A 19,690-nucleotide genomic window follows, 5' to 3' on the forward strand; every position below is an offset into this window, starting at 1 on the left:
TCACATGGCCTTCACGCAAGGTTTGGAGGCTGAACATTGCTGAAGCTGTCCAGCAGCTTGGCAGGTGTGTCAGAGCCTCTCTGCATACCGTGGAGCTCTCAGCCCAGGGAAGACCCCGCTGCCACCAGTTAGTCTAGGCTCTTGCTCCTAATCCTAGCACTTTTAAACACCTTATAAGTGAATCCTTGCTTCCAAAATGCCTCTTTAGCCAGTGGCTCTTCCCCCACTGGCTCTCCTTGGTGTTACCTCAGAAAACGGTCCTCAAACGGTACTTTTCCCTCAGTTTGAGGGGCTCCTTCTGCCTGGGACTCTCCATACCTAAATTCAGGTTTGTCAGCAAACTGCCCAAGCTCAGCTCCCCTCCTGACATTAAGACAAGAAAGGCAACAGCAACTGGTAATTACACAGCACACGGGCCGCAGGGCCTTGGCCAGCTTTGGTTTCAGATGCTGAAGCTTTTAAGCGTTACTGCAAGGACACTGTTCCTTCCTTCCCAAGCCTGGCTTGAATAACCCCATTCGCCACAAGACTCGTGAGGCTTAAATGAGTTGTCAGCATCTCTGAATCTTTTCCTTCTTGGGAGACTTGGCTGCACCCTGTAAAGTGAAAGCCCTGAGCAAAGGATCCTGTTGGGATCCATGCCTCCAGAGGAGCACAGCCCTCAAAGGGGCTGCAAGCACGTTTTCCATTGCTTTCATGTGGCTGCTTACTCCTCTGTAAACATCTCCAAGGTCTCTGTTGAATGTCTGCTGTCTGGCATGCTGAAAAGCCAGTGGAAATACTTGTTTTTTGCTCTGGAACAGGGGAGCAATGCCATAAGAGATGTGGCTGCACATGCTCCTGCACTGCTTGTCAGCACAAGAGCTGCAGTGCAGAGGACTGCTCCAGAGCAGCCTCCAACTCAGAGGCCTTACTGGGACCCCCCAGATGCCACATCACCCCACTTAAAGGTTAGGAAGAGGGAGTTTAACTTGCAGGCTGAAAGCTGGTGGGAGGACAGACAGAATTTCCCCACCAGGTTCTAGTTACCTCCCAGAAAGAACCTGATCCTGCAAAAAAGGCCATGTTTGCAGACAGAGCACCTGAAGCTTGCTTTGCTCAAGCTCTGAGCTCACTTCAAAGCCCGTCATTTCCAGAGCTAAGTGCTAACAACTCCCACCAGTATCTGTCGTGCCTGCCTCTTCCAGGTCAAAGCCTCTGGAAAATTTCCTGTATTTGCAGCATTTCCCCCTCTTCCTGAGCCTCTCCAGCCAGTCCTTCCAAAAACTGAGACTGCCTTTTAGCCATCCAGCTAAGAGCAGAGCATACACAAGCAGGAAAGTGCCTGGGACTCCCTTTTAACACTCCCACTAACCAGTGGGTTCCCTCCACCTCCTTTATTGATGGCCTCTCCCTGTATCAAGATTAACCTTACCTGGGCCTAGCACACCTTCCTCCCTGTCCTGCTCCCCCAAGTCAAGCATTTGGGTTGGGTTTTTGTGGCTGGTGTCACCCTGCTTTCAGTCTGCTACAACCCAGGCAGGACATTCTCATCTTGCAGCAGCCTATGCTGTTGGCATTTAAAGGCCTAAGATGACAAGGTACGCATCACTGTGCCAAAATCACATGAGCGCTGTCAAGATGGAAAGCAGCATATGGTCTGCACCTTAAAAGCTGTGTTCCATCAACAGGTCTCCTCAGCCAAGAGAAAGACCAGTACTGTCCATGCAGCCACCCCAGGACTTGGCCCAGTGTTTTGTTTCATGAGCAGGAACAAGGCTTCACACGCTGAGGGTGTACCTGCAAGCAGCTTCTTGGTTTCTGGTGGCCCAGGCAGTGTTCAGCCCTCATCCATCTGGACACTGACTATCTGTCAAGCTCCCACGCAGTTCCACACCGCAAAAGCAAAGTGCTGCACATGCACAGTTCAAATAAAACTCAGAAACTGACAAAAAATGTTTAATATTAGTTCTGAAGAAAAAGTGACCATACTTGCTTAGATGAGAAAATAACGACTAAGTGTGTTTAGTGAGCTCTCCTGCCAACCTGTGAGCCCACAGCTGTGGCTCTCCACTGAGGCCCAAGCGGAGAGGCAGGCCTCCCCGCAGCTGCTCTCTCAGCGCGTGACAATGCAAACTCACTTGGGACACAATACACAATTGCCGTGGGAGCTGGCGTATGGAGGTTGCACTCTGATCTGCGTTTGGCTGCCGCTCTCGGGCCATGGCACATATCAGCAGAACTGCAAGAGAAGGGAGTTTAAACCCCGATTAGAAAACCTCACTGCCAAGGGGAGTTGCAGGTCATGCATGTGCTGCCTACAAGACAGGGATCCAGGTGACGATCTTGTTTCTGAAGGTGGCAAGGCCTTGGGGATTCTGCAGAGGCAGGGCTCAGCTCCTGGAGCAGGGGCTGAACAGAGCTCCCATTTGAATCTCTCTGCTGTGGCTCTTTGGCACTTGGTAGCAGTGCTGTTTCTGCTCGCCACCGACAGGGAGATTTCCACTCACCCCCAAGCTCTGTGCACAGTATAAAAGAGCAGTTTTTAAATCCTGAATGCCATCACTACCATCTCTCAGGGGGCAGAGGGAGCATGGAAAGGACTGTGAAGCTGGTCATGGCAGACAAGGGGATGTGAGGAGGGAGGCAGGGAATGCAAAAGTGAGACTTGACCTCAGCTGGTGTGCAGAGATGGGATGAACCCAGGAGCTCTTGCCTCTGTGCTGGGAGGAAAGATCACTTGCTAGAGCCAGTCAGCATTTGGCAAGCACCTCTGAGGGCAGCAGCTACACATCTGCAGCATCATGGGTGCGGCTACCCTAACACCCCTCAGTGCCAGTAATATCCTTGGTGTGCTACCTTCCAGCGGTTCCCACACTCGTTGCACACGACGAAGGTGGTCATGGGCTCATCGGAGCTGCGGGTCTGCACCTGGGGGAGGACAGGAGGGATATGAGCGCCAAGCATCACACAGGGCTCCAGGGGAGGCCACAGGGAGCTCCCTGTCCCTCTGGCCACCAGGGATTCAGGCCAGCATAATGCTGTCGGAAATCAGTGAGACTCCAAGGCGTGGGAGGGCAAAAGGAGCTTCCCGGTAAGATGAGTCTGGTTACTGTTTTACACACACATACACGCCTCTACGCACATCTCACGACCCCCCTCTAGTATGACACTACCTGGAGTGACATGTTTTGCAGCAGCAGATTTCCCTCCTCACCCCTCTCTGTTGCCCACCCCTTGCAGGCAGCTCTGGAGGTGGATGTACCCACAGCAGTCCCTCCCTGTAGTGTCCCCTGGGAAGGGGTCCAGCTGGCAGCGAGGCTACCAAACCCTCAGCCCATCAAGCATGTGCTCCACAGCAACACATAAGAAAGCACTCAAGCCATTCCCATTTACAGACCAGTCCTATGTGCTGGCCTCACAGGAACACGCTTCTGCGTTACCAGGTTCTGCACATTTCCAGTCTGTTTTGTATTTAAGCCATTAAGGAATTCTGATATTTAACCCAGATGTGACTGCTGCCTCTGACTGGCTCTTGCCAGAAACACATACTTTGCTAAAAATCAGATTTTCATGGCATTTGAATACCACAAGGCAGAGCTACGCTGAAAATAATAGCAGTCCCTGCACAAGCCAGACAGCAGAACTATGTCGTGGGGTAATTATGATGATCTACATGTGTAATTACCCAATATGCAAGAGTCACAGTATTTGCATGATGCAAATTAAGCATGTTTTGCAAACATGCCGGATAGCTAAATTCTGTAATTCTCACCTGACATTACTGCCTGGTTTTGAATGCTTTCATAAATGCCAGTTCATCTACTTGAAACTTAACGACATCTCAGTCACCAAATAGCTACTTCACTGGAAATTAATAAAAATACAGAGAACCTTCCAATACTTCTATTTAGAAGACACTCTTGTCACCTGCCCCAATTCCAGGCAGTCAGACTCCAGTCCACTACAGGTGGAGACAGTCCCACGTGCTGCTGAGCCGAGCGAGGCAGCCCATGAAGGGCTTCCAGCTGACTTACTGGGACGCGCTCGCAGAGCGAGGCCTCTCGCCTGAGCCAGCCTGCGGGATACAAGAGTGCTGCTGAGCCAAAGGAAAATCCCTGGTCAGCTGCCTGGCTCTCATCTGCATTTGCACATCACATCCAAGCATATGAAGGAGTTTCACTCAGCACTTGCACATGCAGTTTGCGCGCACCCACTCAGTAGCAATCGCGTGGTTGCTGGTGCATTTTTGGGTATCTGCACATTCTAAAACACTGACTCACAGCAAAGGCACATTTATCTCCAGATGCCTGGCGTGAACATGGGAACCAAAAAGCACTGGTAATGCACAAAGCTTCCAGCAGCTGTCCATTGAGGAGAAAAATCCCCTCTGCCTGCTCACATCGCTGCTTTGTTATTCCTTATGTTTCACCTGTTTCATGTTGTTTGATTTTAAATAAGTTGGGATTTGTCCAGCCACAGCTTATCTACATTCTTAATTTGCATTATTAATATGATCAACGTGCCTGCCTCGGTTTCTGCAGTCTCTCTCCTCTACACTACCCACTCCTTTTGTCTGAATCTCCACATTCCCAGCACCTGTTTTCAATGTGCAGCTCTTCCGAGCTGCGTGGCACTGCCGTACTTTTGAAAGCTTCCTTGGTGCTGCACAACCCCTGCTCTTGTCAAAATGAGATACAAAAAGTTACACAAGCTCCAAGGAAATGTGCGCAAAGTCATTGTGCAAACGCAGTACATTTTAGAGAGCTTTGAGTGTACAAAAAGCTTCTCTCCATCAGTGGCAAAATTTGTGCCATGCTGCAGGGCCCGTCAGAGCAGCAAAAACTCCTGACCGTGACAGATCATGTCCTGTGCAGAGACCAGCAGTGGGGAGGCTGTAGGAGCAAGACGACTAACCTGGGTGTAGGTGCAGTTCTTCTTCTTGCATTTCCCACAGGTGAAGAGGTCAGTCTGCGTCCCTCCTGTCTTGGCCATCTGATGCTCCCGGATTGCTTCTTTCGTCATGGCTTTCCTGATCTCTTTCAGCTCATTACTGGCCATTTCCTTTAAAAAAAAAAAACAACCAAAAAAGCAATAGTCACATCTGTCCAGTTCTACCACCACACCCACTACAGTGGAAAGAGTCAACAGGACAGGGTGGCCTAACAGATGGGTACTAAGACAAAAAGCTTTTCAATCCTGGTTTCCAGTTCACACCTAGGCCCCCATGATGATCTGAAGGCCCAACAGGCCCCACATTGCAAACCCCACTGCCAGCTTGCTCCCCACGCACCCTGGCAGCAGCTGCTGAGAAATCTGCAACCCTGGCAGCAGACCAGCCCCTTGCTTCAAGCTAAACCACAGGACACATCCCCTGTAAGAAGTAAACCCTGCTCCTCAGGCTTCCTCACCTCCGAGGTCATCACTGCAATCTGTTCAGGGGTAATTGCCCCACACAGCACGTTCTTTTTCAGCTCAGGATTTTTGGAGTCCTTCAGATTCGAGATGCGGCTCCTCACTCGGTTTTTGTATTTCATGTCGGTGTTCTTGACATCTTGGTATATGCGTACATGGCAGTTAAGGAGTCTGCAATCAACCCAAAGGCCTCCAAGCACTTTCTACACCACTCATGAATAGTGGAGAGTGTTCCTTTCTGCCAGGACACAGAAGATGGTGCTGGGACCCAACAGCAGTGTCTGGTCTGAGAGGTTAATGCTGGATTTGAGAGCAGGCTTATACAATCCCAGAGTTCAGGGGTTTTCAGGTCTGGCTTTTTCACTGTGCCAGAAATAATCTTTATTTTCAGTTATGCTCAGGCTCTTCCACCTGCTCTTTCTGTCAGCAAAGTAGCCACAAAACCCTCCACTAAGAGACCCCAGCTGCACCTACTACACCACAGCCCCCAAACCAAGCAAGCTCCTGGTTAATCTCAAATCGACATGCAACTTGATCCTCATTGCTCTACCCTTCCCATTGCTTTTGTCTATATCAGCATGCTGTCTGCAACAGGGAGGCACAGGGAAGTTGCATGCACTGGGAAGCAGAGCTGAGAGCAGGAAATAGCATTTTTATGGGAAGGACAAACTGGGGATTGCAGCCCATTATGGTGCGAACAAGGAGGAAATAACTGTGTCTATCACACCAGGGAGGGGTGTGCCCTGAGCTCCCAACACCAGACCAGCAGTTTGTTAGTGACCCAAGACTCAGGCAGGCAGAGCTGGAACCAGACTCAGAGCCCTGACAAGCAGAGTTGCAGCAGAACATTTATGCAAATGACTCTCCCGTTTGTTTTCCCCCCAAGCACATTTAATTTCAGGGCCTGGAGGCATGCAGGCCCTTGAAGAAGCCCCACACAGTAAGGATATATTCTTCAATCTGGGCTGCTATGTGCTCACAGTCAGCACCGATGGCAATATAGTCGTCTGTAAGACAAGAGAAACACTAGGTCAATGACTTTCAATGGGCAAGGGGTCCCCAGGCTCAGTATTTCTGAGATACAAATCTAGATAACTTTCTATTTTGATTTCCATGCTCTTTCCACCAAATGGCATCTTTGCCTTTGCTCTAGCTACCCTTTGACCCTTTGAGAAGGGAAGTGATGAAAACAGACCAATCCAGGCAGTCTCTGCCCTCTGCCTCTCTAGGAGATGGACCACACTAGACAAAGCTAACAAGAACCTGCCCCCCAAAACATACAGTTTTCTAATATGTTCTTGGTATGGTTGAAATCAAACACACATAGGCAGGAATTGAGTGTCATCAGATATTGGCGTTAATGAGAAGTAGCTCTACTGAGACCAACAATCTGGCAGGGCCCAAAAGCATGCAGCACAGGAGTCAAGCCTTCATTTCTCTTCTCAGCTCAGGACTCTGCCCCTCCCCTCTTCTTTCACACACTTCTTGCCAGTTAAACAGCATCACAGAGTGCAAAAACTGCTAGGAGTTAGGGCACTGGGTATGGTGACCAATGCCATAAAGCAGGGAAGAGGGATGAGCTTAGCAAAAGACGCAAGGGGACTATCTCCCAGACTTCACATGGAAAGGCTTCTTTCTAGGAGTTATACAAAGTATTTAATGCAGTGCATACATATATATAAACACATGTACACGCACAGGAAGGCTAGAAAAAGACTGAACTTCACCATCTGCCGTCTACATTCCTTGGCTCCAAATTGATAAAACTCTGCAGTGCTTAGACCCCAATGTTCCAAAGGGATCTGCAATTTGGACGCATGTGCTCAGATTGAGGTGCTTAAAATCTAACTTCCAGAGATGCCAAGCACCTGCAGTTCCTTCTCATTTTAGATGGCACAGCCTGAGTGCAAGAGACCTGTTCCACCCCAGATCCACAAAGGTCCACGGTACATAAGGGGCTCCACTTTGCATGGGCAGGGGAGTCTAAGAGCCGATGGTGACTGGCATAAGCACCACTACCAATAAATTCCACGTACTTAGTTACAGCTTCATTTTGTGCCCCAAGGGTAAGCAGAGATGACAGCTTCACTTTACAGCAATCAGACAAGACTCAGACCTAGAAAGGGAAGCATATACCTGCACACCTGAAGATGAAACTTCTGGCCAGAGGACCCCAGGCTGCAGAGCAGAAGACCCCATGTTTTTAACAGCCATTGCCTGACATATTGCCATGCCTCTGGTTCAAGCCAGGCTTACAGACAGTTTATAGCAAGTGTCTATAAATGCTGCAGTGCCAGCCACTCTGACAAAGTGCTGACCAGTGGCTAGACCAAGCCCATGACAATAATCCTTGGACTAGGCTGCTACAGGCGAACATATCTAAGAGGAGCTGGCACTGACCTACATGCAGAGGTCTCTGTCAGAATGCACCAGGAGCTGTGAAGCACTTAAGGCAATGCAGGGTTTCCCCCAGCACTTACCATCAGCCTGCAGAGCTGTTGTCAGCATTTCTCTGCATTTGTTGCGGACAGCATCACAGGTGACAGGTGCCGGAGGGAAGGTGGTGATTTTGGGGGTGGTTGGAGTCTTCGGAGGCTCCTGCCTTTTGTTGGAGCTAAAAGAGAAACTTCACCTGTCAGAATGTCTCAGTTCAGGTCACTGAGAGCAGAGAAGGGATCAGCAGGTATGTGGCCAAGCATCCTGTTAATCATAATACAAAACCAGTCAGAGGAAAACAGTGCAAAGACACATGGCCTGAATCAGCATATAGCGCAATACAGCAACCAACCCAACAACCCGGATAAACTCTCCTGTGGACTCTGCCAGCTGTAAATGGAGGGTTTAATCCATGAAGGAGGCCTGCCAACCAACTTGTTATTGAACACGTATCAACTGCTGCACCACTGGGCATCAAGTGAAAATATTACAAAGCCATTGGACACCATCAGTAACCCAAATATACTCAGGACTTCTTGAGACCATCAGCACTCTCTCGGTCTGGTAGCGTAGTACACAGATGCACAGTACTTTATTCCTCTCTCACTTCAGAGGACGTGAAGTCCATAACTGTTCTCAGCAAAAAGGGAGCAGAAGGCACCAGTAAGGTTGATCTCAGCAGGTGCTGGAGCTGGTTCCTCATCTCATACTCTTTACTACCAAGATCTCAGCAGCAGGAAAGAACAGCTAAATTAAAAAAAAGCAGTCCAGCTCTCTGCAGCCGACAAGGAGTGCAGCATGCTGCCTTCTGGGGCAGAAATCAGAGAAGCCTACGCTAGCCCCTCCAGGAGCTGCCACGCTAAGAAAAAGAAAGAAAATTGCTCCTTCAACTCAGATATAAAACAAAAACAAAATAAAAAAAACCCTGAAGTGTAGCACAAGAGGATCTTCCTTTTTCCTGTAATCTAGATAAGAGTCTTTGATTACTCATCTCACAGAAGAGCACCGCTACACAACCACACACAGCTTGCACAAGTGCCAGGCTGGCACAGGACTAATAAATACTGCATCACTCACAAAAATAACTTAATTTCCACCTGCAAGCAATCATGGGCACAGGCAAGGGAATGCAAACACCTGCCTGCTGTGGCTGCATCAGTCGGGTCATCTGCCGGGGAGCTGGCTGGAGAGACTGAAGGCACAGAATCACCACCCGGACATGCCCAGATGATCACCGCATGCTGCAGGCAGAGCCACGGCGCAGGCTGGGCTTCCATGCGCTGCTGCGAGGTTCGCATGCCAAAGTAACTTCACTGAGCTGGGTGTACACCCACAGCATTGAGACATCTTGCCCATAAAGCCTAACATCTGCACATAGAGTTAGTTAGCCCTGCAAATACTACCAGTAAAAGATTTGGGCTATTATGAATCCCAGATGATTTTATAGAGCTTTCCCTCCCACTTAAATCTAGGCAGCAGAACAGCAAATTTTTCAGCAGATATTGCTCTGACTTTGGTGTTTGGGCCACAAAATGCACTGAATTTATGGCCAATGCCTGGTAACATTAATGCAGTAAGAGACAAAAAAAAAGGAAACCCTGATACTTCATCCATGCCATACTGGCAACATCTTGAAGATCCAAGCAGCTTCACAACTGCTGTTAAGCTGGGTCACTACTGCCAGTTCTTTGCCATCAGAAATATATCTGTTATGAACAGGCACTTCCACTACACTGTCCTGGAAGGGATTAGTTAGCCCACAGAAAAACACCGCTAAGCTGGAAACCTTCTGAATCTGCTGCCACACAAAGTGAGCCAGACAACTTCAGGGCCTTAGCCCTGCTAAGTTCAAACCCGGTCTGGCTCTGCAGTGCCTCAGAGCCCATAGATCATCATTAGGGCTTCTGGATTTCCAAAGTCCAAAACCTCACCAACCCCTTTTAAGCAGCATCCACCGGTGCACCTCAGCAAGTTGTTCAGCTCAAACCACAGCAGAAGGTTAATTTCTTGCTCAGATGAAATAGGTGCCCTCTACAAGGGGCATGTATAATATAACCTATATTGCAAGCTTACTGTGTTTCTCTTTGACAGCAGCTGAATAAAAACACTTTTTACCAGCTAGATTTACTGGTCAACACTGCAGAAGGCTATTAAGGAACAGATTTGTGTCCAAACAGCTCAAAAATATTCAATAGGATTTACACCGCACATATTAGAAAGAGAAGAAACAACTTAGCTTGCAAATAATCAATTAGATGATGATCTTCTGTCTGGGCTGTACAAATCACCATCAGGTACTTTTGTGCTTAAGAAGCTATGCACAGATCACAGGCAGCACACATGGGGGCATATATAGCAAAGCATACACAACTCGGGAATAACTCGTCTAAAAATCACAGCTGATCATGTTGCATATAACAATTTGGAAAAGTGAGACTTCCCAAAGGACAAAGGCAAAAAGCCTGGAAAACATACCTACAATAAAAGGAAAGACTGAAAGAGTTGGAGTGGTTTGCAGCAGGGAAGACTTAGAAGAGGCAAGTCCAAAAATGCTGTAAAACTTGTTACAAAGGAAGATAGTAAGAAAAATCCTCCATGCCTGCTAAAGACAAAAGCATGAAGAAATGGTCTTAGCAAGACAGGTTTTGATTGAGACTAAGTTTCAGATTGTAAAGGTGAGTTATGAATTAGAAGATACTGCCACAGGCAGCTGTGAAAGTGTCTTACCCCAAGGATTTTTAGGATTTCAAAGAGCTTCGAGAAAGGCCTATCAGGGCCAACTTGGGCAGAGGCTGTGTTGTCCTGGGAAGGGGTAGCAGGAGCTTTCCTGAGAGCTCTTCTAGCTTTAACTTTTGTTTCATTTTGCAAGCAACAGTGACACTAAGGTCTCCCAGAGGAAAAATATTGCGTGTGAACTCTCAACACAGACCTTCACCACGTTCAATACTTGTAGTCAGCTCTTTAAACTAATATTTGCACAGGTAATACTTGATTTTCAGGAAGGTTCTATCTGCAAATGCTGTTGTCTTAAATATTTAGATATTTATTCCCTGGAGGTGGAAAAAATCTAGACAAGATGCATGGTTATCCCACTTCTGTTAGCTGATGAGTAAAGTCATATTTGCCTACATATACATACATGTCATACATGCCCTGACAACCGATCACTCGCAAATTAGATGAAATAGACTTCTCAGCTACTCCAAAGACTGTACAGAAAGTTATTTATCAAGCTTTAGGAGTTAGCTTATAATTAGAATAGTTGGGAAATAGACCTCAAACACACCTAGAAGACTTATTTCAGGAAATGCTTGTGGTTCACACTGTTCCTGTTAAACAGGAGAAAGAACTTGTAAATCCATCCAGGCAACAAAAGTTTAGACATAAAAAAAGCTATGCTGGAGCAAAATGGTGGCAAAGCAACAGCCAGAACTACAAGCAGAACTCTGGGCTACACTTGAAGAAAATCCCACGGAGGAGCTGAATTCAGGCCCCAGATCCAAAACCTCCTAATAAAGGCAGTTTAGTGAATCCTGGAAAAGAAAAAGCTCATGCTGCCAGGGACAGAGAAACATTAGACATAGCTCATTAAAGTGTACTACACTAATGGTCTAAAACACTACAGCACAACAGAATATGCTTTAGATTACAGTAATGCAGCATATAACTTCACAGGTGCCAGCTCCACACTGGCTGGCTCAGAGCCTTCAGGTCTCACAGTCCTAGCTCTCTAGTTACTGGAGGGATTTTTACATCTGTGCTCCAGAAAGCAAGACACGTTTCAGGCCAAGAGCTATTCAAGTATTTCTCCCTGACAGAAGAGGAAGGCCTAGCCAAAACCTATCAGACTAAGTGGCTAAAATATCTGAATACAAGCTGATCTCTTTGGTGTCTCGATAGCAGCCTCATCTGAACCAGCCAGCACACACTGAGCAACTAGTCAGACTCTCATCATCACAGCCTGTGCTTCAAAGAACAAAGACTCTTTGCTGCTAATAATTTTTTTTTGTCAAGGCAGATTAGTAGTTTATTTTGCAGCACTGGAGAATAAGCATTCCTGTCTCCGTAAAGACAGCCTGGCTCAGGCTGACGAGGAGCTAGCCGCTTCTGCCTGCCTATGCTGTGCTAATCCATTTGCTTCTGTTTATCCTGCACAACCAAGGGGATGCTTTGCCATTCAGAAGATGGAGGCTGAATACACATAGAAAGCATCAAGGGAAAAAACCTACAGTAGCTACATTTTTTAGTAACTAGCTGCAGCACATCCTCAAGGCACAGGGGAGGGTTAGCAGCACAAGCCAGAAAGCCCCATTCCACACATCCCACAATAACTGTCTGACAAAGCAAGGAGACAGTAGGGGCTTGCCTCTCTACCTACAGCCAGGATCCTATTCCCAGGGAAATTACTACAAGCCTCAGCCTTCAAACCAGATGTCCTAGCAGGCCCAGCTCATTTTGCTCATGAAGTGCCTACTGCCACTGTGCCCAGGGAGTGTCTCACACATCCCTCCCTCCAGGCTCCACACTCCCCAAGGTCAATTTTCCAAAAGTTAAATTAGAAGTTTCCCTTTTCTTCAAATTGCAATACTACTTCCTGGCTTGAGCAGCACCAGCCAAGTCAGTAATACTTGCCTTCTCCTTTCCCCATCAGGGACAGCCAACAAATACTTCCAGAGAGGCTTCTGCCCTTACCCTGGAGGGAAATCTGCCTCTCTTTACAAGCAAGGGCATGCACGAGGGCTGTTACCAGTGACTGACTCAGTTCCTTACCCTCAATCAGCCCTACAACAGATCCTGCCTGTGTCCACACCCTGGGGAAGGCAGTACCAGTCTGCCCGTTAGAGTATAAGGATCATGAAAAGAAGGTATTTGCACCACAAGGCTGGTGATAGCGCTCAGACCAACCCTCCCAGCTTACAAAGCAACCCCTTCTCCACTATCACTGACTGCTCTTTGGCCTCCAACCCTCATCTCCTCTCAATGGGACAAAAGGAAACAGCAGCTGGGAAACTCCATCCTACGGCTTTTACCCCCACCCACCACTGCCACACACCAGACTGCCACTGGATGTGCCATGCACACAGATCTAGACAGCCCTAGCTCCCATGTTGTACTACATCACTACAAGACTCAATTCTTCTGTGAAGTCTCCCCAGTACTTCTATTGCAATACTTGGCAAATCCTTTTTCACATTTTATGGAAGTGAGATAACCAAACATGCATGTCGAAGTTACATAGCTCAGCATCAGTAGCCTTCTCCCTCAGCAGCTCTGTGTAGAGCTGCAAAGGCTCACACCGAAGTGTCAAGCCTTGAGAGATCTAAGAAAAAAAACAAAAAGGAAAAGCAAAGGGTAGAATGACAAGAAAGTGACCAGAGACAGGCTGCAAACATGGAAGAGCCTAAAACCAGCAGGACTATAGCCTCAATGCTCTAAATCTTCCAGCAAGCTTGGGAAATTGGCTAAATCACTTAAGGGTCAAACCTACAAAGCACACACCCTCCTGGGATCAGAGGCTGAGAGAAGTATCTCGCCTCCGGAACAAAGCTTTAAATCGCATTTGCCTCCTCCCCTTTGATCACTGCCTCGACTCAACCGCTTGGCAAGTGCAGGTCGTGCAGTTGCAGACAGTGGAAACAGGATGTAACATCCGAGACACGGCAAGGAGCAAGCATGCAGCAGACCTGCCAGATGGGTGGACACCAGCCTAGAGTGAAAAGAGCACTTCTGCTGGGACTTGTCGAGAAGAGGACAAAGAAATGGAAGTTTTACTGTAGTGATATATGAATCAATCCCATCCAGCACTTGGAATTGCAACGGCCAGAAACAATCTTCTTTCTAAGGAGTTCAAAGTTAGAAATAAGCAAAAGTATATGAAAATGCAATAAGAAAAAGAAGTGGTTTACTAACAGAAAAATCAACACATAACCAAGAGTAGAAAAACATGAAATAAGACGTGAATAAAATAAAAAAAACTCACTAAAGCCATTGTATTTTGTAGATGTTTATTTCTGCGTTACAGTTTATTAAAAACACCACACAGATAATCTCTGAGGAAGTCTAGACTCCTGGTGCTTCTGACCAGGAATTTGACAACACAAAATTCCCAACTCAGACACTTAAAACCAAAAATTAATGTAACGTACCATAAGAAATTCAAATTCTGTAACAGTATCATATTTGGTTAAAGGGAAACATTACCTTTGGTCTCTTGAGTTACCAGTCTCCTTCGAGGAAGATGTTGGCAAGGACAGGCTTTTCTTTTTCTCCTCACTTTTGTCCTCAGAAGCGTCTATATTCAGAAGAAGAGAAATGGATGCTAAAGGGTTCAGACCTGATCTTTATGCTACAAGCCTGCACACACTAATCAATGCCTTAACACTACACAGCGTTGCCCTAAGGCAAGTTATTATTCTCCAAAAAGAATCTGGAGAGAGAATGCCTTTATGGCCTTCCACACTTTCCAACAGACCTCAAAGCAGAAACTAATTCAAACAAAAGCTCTCCTCACCAAACTAAAGAGCGGTCACCTTCCCTGCCTAGGAGATAAGCTTCCTCACAAGACAAGCCTCATCACAAAAGTTTCTTTCAGAGACACCCTGGCTGCTGAGTAAAGATTAGATCACGTTCTCTAAAGCACCACTAAAAGCAGCATTTCCAGCCAACACCACCTGAAGGGCCAGCACAGGCTAGTCCTTCTGGGAATACAACTTCTAGTGTTTCCCAAGTGCTGCGGAAACCCTGGAGAGGACTTTCATTACACTGTAGAACAAGTTTGACCCGGAGGTAAAACTGTCTCAGCCTAGCCAATGCATATCAACCCTAATGTGGGAGTGACAGTCCCAGCCAGGACAGGAAAACAGTACTTCTAACACTCATTTGGCATATTAAGAAGTGGGGAGCCCTGGGGTGAAGACTAGAGCCAGCTGCACATTTCACTTTGTCTCAAACACCATGTCACTCTTGTTCTTTTTGCACACAGCTTCCCAGAAGATCTGTTTAAAAAATACCGAGCGTCTGAATTTCACATTGGGATTCTTTGCTACCAGCAGAGTGGGAGACAGTCTTGCTGGCAGGTCACAGCTAGAGCTGCCCTTCCAATCCCAGCACTGCAGATGCCTCATTCTTTTATCAAAGGTAACCACTGAAACCATATTTGTAATCCCTCTATCTACATTAGTCTGTGCTGTATCAGCATTAAGATTTCTCAGACAGAATTTCAAGCTTCTGCTTGAAATCACCATCACTATGAAAGCCTCCCCAGAAGGAAACAGTCCTTGTGAATTTGTCTACAAGGTGTTAAACTAAGGTCCTTCTCAACTCATCACCCAAAATGCATTCCAGCATTTCTCTTTACAAGCTGTTGCACAAGGTTGACAGCACATGCTGTATAAATGCCACACAGCACTCAAGCGGGGGCAGAGGGTTCAGAGCACAGATATTGTTTCTACAAATAATGCTGCTGTTTATTATATGGACAGGTACACATTAAGAATAGACCTGAAGCTTTCAATGCTCTTTCAAGGAGGATGAGCTAGCTAAACAGCAGCTAAATGTAGAGAAATGCATGGTAGAAGACAAAACTTGAAGGGCAGAGGGTGCAATTGTAAAGGCTGATTTGCTAGAATATTCTATTCAGATCAATATATAAGCTCTCTTGAGAAACCCAGCCTCCCACTGAAGCCAGCTCCTTCACAAGCTGAATTTGACAGGAACATGCTGATTTTCTTACCTAGAAGTTTTTTCCAAGATTTGATGAGGGATTTGGCAAGCGATATCACTTCTTCATCTGTGCTCTGCTTTCTCAGTGCATTTACTGACATCCCAATGCGGGTGGACTGCAAGTGAACGTTAAAATGAATCATTCACAAACAGATTCGTTATTTGTTACTAACTGAAATCAGAAACATGCATGACAAAGTCAAAGCAATGACCAAGATATGAAGTATCCAAGGACCTGTAGAATGGTTATCTCCTTACAACTTTGGAGGAGCAAGGTGACACTCTCCAGCTTACTCAAACATCAGAAGCTAGACATCCAATCACCCACAAATACCTTCTCTACACACCTATAAGTGACATTCAAGCTTAGAGTGAACAAATTCCAAGATGCATATCTTAATCTCTGAATTGTAATTCTGCTCACACCTCCCCAGTGCCCTGAATATCACCATTACAAAGACTTAAATAACTTCTCCCATGACTGCCCTTTGTGTTTGCTACTTTAATCTTTTCTCTTTTTGAATCCTAAGAAAGGATTTGAGCAGTTACCCACATCTGCCTCATCAGCTGTGCACAAGTTTCAGGCAGAACATGGCGGCCCAGAGCTATTTAACTGCGGGTCCAAAACCCAGGTTCAGTACTATTTTGTGGATTTAAGGTTTATTTTGATGCTTTGAGTGAGGCAAGAAGTGAAAGGAAATCTATTAAGTTTATTTGGACAACATTTTGAACTCATCCAGACGCAGACTTCAGCTTTTTACCCTAAGTGTGCAACTCACCTGCAGTAAGTCCAAAGTCATAGGCATACCTTTCAGTTCTTTCAATAAATCCATTGCACCATCCTGAAGACGAAAAGAGAAAGAGAATGAGTGCCTCAGCTTTTAGCAAAGAAATGCAACAGCTTGGGAATAAATTCAGAAAGTTTGAATTCAAGTGAAAAACACCAACAAGTCTTCCCTAAAACATCAGCAAGAGTACTGCTGGGACTGCTGATCTGGTCAGACAGTAGATACTACAATCTGGAGGCACCTGAGATATTGGAATGGGCAAAACAGAAGAGCACTGGAGCGCTACAGATATTTGCTGGTGTATGGTACAACTGCAGCAATAGCTTATTATCCTTACCCAGCAAGCTTAACATTTTTCACACCTGAAAAATACACTCTGAATCACAACGGCCCCCTCAGCACAACCCTTGGCTTGCACAGGTAATCCTACTACAAAACTCACTATTTTGGGGGCTCTGAGTAATATTAGCTCACAAGAACAATTTAGCACAGCCACAAGAACTTCAGTCACCCACCTAACATTCAGAATCACTGTCCAGAGCCAGAGCTAAAAGTATCCTTCTTCCTACAACATGAAACTTAATGTAGTTGTTTCCTAGTTTTCATATTAATACCCCACTCTGCTCAGGACAAGAGCTGATACCAGGAGCAGAACCATCAAGCAGTGAAGCTGAAGAGCTGGTTACTTGAAACTCGTTATATGAAGCTTCCTTGCATCAGCTCTGCATCCCAGAGCCCAGATCCAGAAAAAAAATCTGACTAGACAACCTGTAGATACCCAAAACGGGTAATCTCTCAGAAAAAATAGCAGGGGCAGAAGCACTGTCTCCCTTCAGCAGCACTCAGCACATCACAGCCCGGAGTCTGCCTGTCTCTATTCAGCTGGCTCTTTCCTCCCATCCCCCTTCTATCAAACAAGGCCTTCTAGTGTTCACATTTAACAGCTCATTTAAAACACCAACCACTCCAAGCCCATTTGCAGCACAAGACCTACACAGCCTACAACTGTAGAGAAGCAAACCAGCCTGCACTGACAGGCCCTGTCCTCAGATCCCGTCCTTCCTACGCAGAAGGGCTGTTTCCGATTCATTGCAGGAAGCAATCCAGCTGCCAGTGCCACCCTACAGAAGAGATGCTGAGAAAGCCAAATCAGAGCAGAGCCAAAGCTTTCAGCGTGCACACAAGCAACTCACACCAGCATAAACCACACATTACCGTACCCAGAACGAGTGACTTCCCACTCAGGCAGTTTCACACCTTTCCGTTCCTCCAACAGCCAAACGGACTCCATTAAATCCAGCCCTTAACATACAAAATGACGGGATGATTCCTGTCTCCGTTATCAGAAATGGAGCCACTTGGCATGGCAGTAAATGGCATGTAAATGGGGATCCATGCAAAAACTAGAGCAACAAACAGGTACTCCAGGCTACTGTCCTGCAGGAAGAGTTCGCAAATTAGCCGATACACAATAAACACGCTATATAGTTCAGTACCACATAAAATGCCAACCAAGAGGAAACATTGCATACCGCTCATTTAAGAAGCTGCCTCTTTCTCAATGAAGCTTGGAGGCAAATTCTGCAAAGTTGGTCCTTTCCTATTTCAACAAAGGCGTTGAAAACCTGCCGTCAATGGGAACAGACATCACAGGCTGCGGTTTATCCCAAACATACTTTTCTGGGTTGCTACAACAGCTACACAAGTGCCAGCACTCACCCCTATCCGCAGCTGGCAGAGCTGGTCCAGCATCCAAAAATTCACATGACAAGCTCACCCAGCATCCCATCACCCAAATACCACATCCCCCTAACCCCTTCCCCTCCTTGCCCATCACCTCCCACTCCTCACAGGCCTTCCCGGCCCCAGAAGCCCTCTCCCCCACCCCAAACACAGATATACAGCCTACCTCCATCACAACCCCTTGTCACCAGTTTGCTGCCTTGGCACTTGTGTGACACTGTACTCGTACAAACACCGGCTGACTATCCCACTAGGCAGGGAAATACTTCCAGCTGTCCCCCCAGACCGGTTACAACACACCCTGTGAGACCCCCAGAGCACAGACAGCAACAAGGCCAGCCCTCCACACCCCAAAGGCCACACGAGAGTGAGCAGAAGCAGTGCTTGCATGGGATAGGAATGCAGGAGGCAAATACAGAAGCACTGGGGTTTTCCCTGAGGGCACAACAGAGCCCCAGGCCAGTGCTGGGGGGGTGCACAAGGATCCCCCTCCCCAAGGGCTCCCAAAGGACACGGGGGGTGGGCTGAGGATGCTCCCCGGGAGGGGAACACCCCAACAGGCAGCAGAGGGTGAGCCCCAGGGTGCTGAGCCGTGAGGCAGGGGGTGCGCGAGGCAGGGGGTGGGGGGCATGGTGTGGGAAGGAGGGGTTCCCGCACCTCCATAGCGGGGAACGTGGAGCCCCCCCCCTCCAATAACAAGCAGTGGGATGGAACAGGGTGGATCGCACAGCACCGCAACGGATGGGGAACGGAGAAGGAGACCATCCCACTGCAGCCAGGTCTGGGGGAGGGACCCCCACCTTGATAGGGTTGGGGGCAGCTTCTGCACCACCACGGTAACGACGGAGGGCTGCGCTGAGAGGGAGGCCCCCAAAATGGGGGCTGGGGAAGGGGGAGGCCCCCTCACAACGGGCACTGAGGGAGAAGCAGGGAGTCCTGCAGCACGGCAGCGAGGATGGGGGGCCCCGCAGAGAGCGAGGCCGCGGCTGCCAGGCCAGAAACGGGGGAAGGGGCGGGGGGGGGGCTCCCTCACCCCAACCGGGCTGCGGGGGCCCAGCCACCGCCACTCACCGCGTTCTTTTTGGCGACCATCTTGTCCAGCCGCCTGGCGATGCGCACGATCTCCTCCTCCCCGCCCATCGCGCCGCTCCCCGCGGCTGCCGGGGCCGGGGGCGGGGGGGGGGGGGGGGGGCGCTGGTGGCGGCGGCTGCCCGGTGCCCACCACAACCCCCGGTACCGCAGTCCGGGCGGGCAGTTTGCGGGGCACGACGGGATTCGTAGTTCTCCACGCGCCCGCACGCCTCTTCCCGGCGCGCGGCGGGACTACAACTCCCAGAGTGCCCTGCGCCCGCCCCGCCCCGCCGCGGGGCACTGTGGGGGCTGTAGTACGTCCCCTCGGGCCGCCGCCCTGACGGCCCAGCCACAGGGCGCCGAGGGAGAGCCCCGCGGTCGCTCGCCCCCGTGGTCTCCCCCACGGTGCCGTTTCAGGGTCTCCCGGAGCCGGCACAGACTACAGGCGTTTCCCAATGTGTTGTCGTGGGGCACCGGTGGCTGAGCCAGGCTGCCTCAACCTGGCACAGCATCCCACAGACAGAGGCTGCCCCATC

The 19,690-nt window shown here is 48.3% G+C and overlaps 1 protein-coding gene across 2 annotated transcripts; it reads right to left on the reverse strand.

Annotated features, from left to right (window-relative positions):
• Positions 1 to 1,925: 1,925 nt before the first annotated feature.
• On the reverse strand, positions 1,926 to 19,351 carry TCEA2 (transcription elongation factor A2). 2 transcript variants are annotated; one of them, XM_064465422.1, is made up of 12 exons: positions 19,155 to 19,350; positions 17,873 to 17,965; positions 17,561 to 17,777; positions 16,332 to 16,394; positions 15,563 to 15,668; positions 14,032 to 14,122; positions 7,875 to 8,008; positions 6,345 to 6,401; positions 5,391 to 5,545; positions 4,897 to 5,043; positions 2,839 to 2,910; positions 1,926 to 2,221 (listed from the first exon to the last, which is right to left on the reverse strand). In XM_064465422.1, exons 4-12 carry the CDS (start codon positions 16,383 to 16,385, stop codon positions 2,213 to 2,215), a joined length of 825 nt encoding a protein of 274 aa, XP_064321492.1. In that variant the 5' UTR covers positions 16,386 to 16,394; positions 17,561 to 17,777; positions 17,873 to 17,965; positions 19,155 to 19,350; the 3' UTR covers positions 1,926 to 2,212. The 2 variants fall into 2 exon arrangements, with proteins under 2 accessions (XP_064321492.1, XP_064321491.1); XM_064465421.1 differs by lacking the exons at positions 1,926 to 2,221; positions 17,561 to 17,777; positions 17,873 to 17,965 and having other exon boundaries at positions 2,239 to 2,910; positions 19,155 to 19,351.
• Between the last annotated feature and the right edge of the window lie 339 nt (positions 19,352 to 19,690).

This window comes from Phalacrocorax carbo, chromosome 14, assembly GCF_963921805.1.
Source record: "Phalacrocorax carbo chromosome 14, bPhaCar2.1, whole genome shotgun sequence".
In the NCBI taxonomy this organism is placed as follows: domain Eukaryota; kingdom Metazoa; phylum Chordata; class Aves; order Suliformes; family Phalacrocoracidae; genus Phalacrocorax; species Phalacrocorax carbo.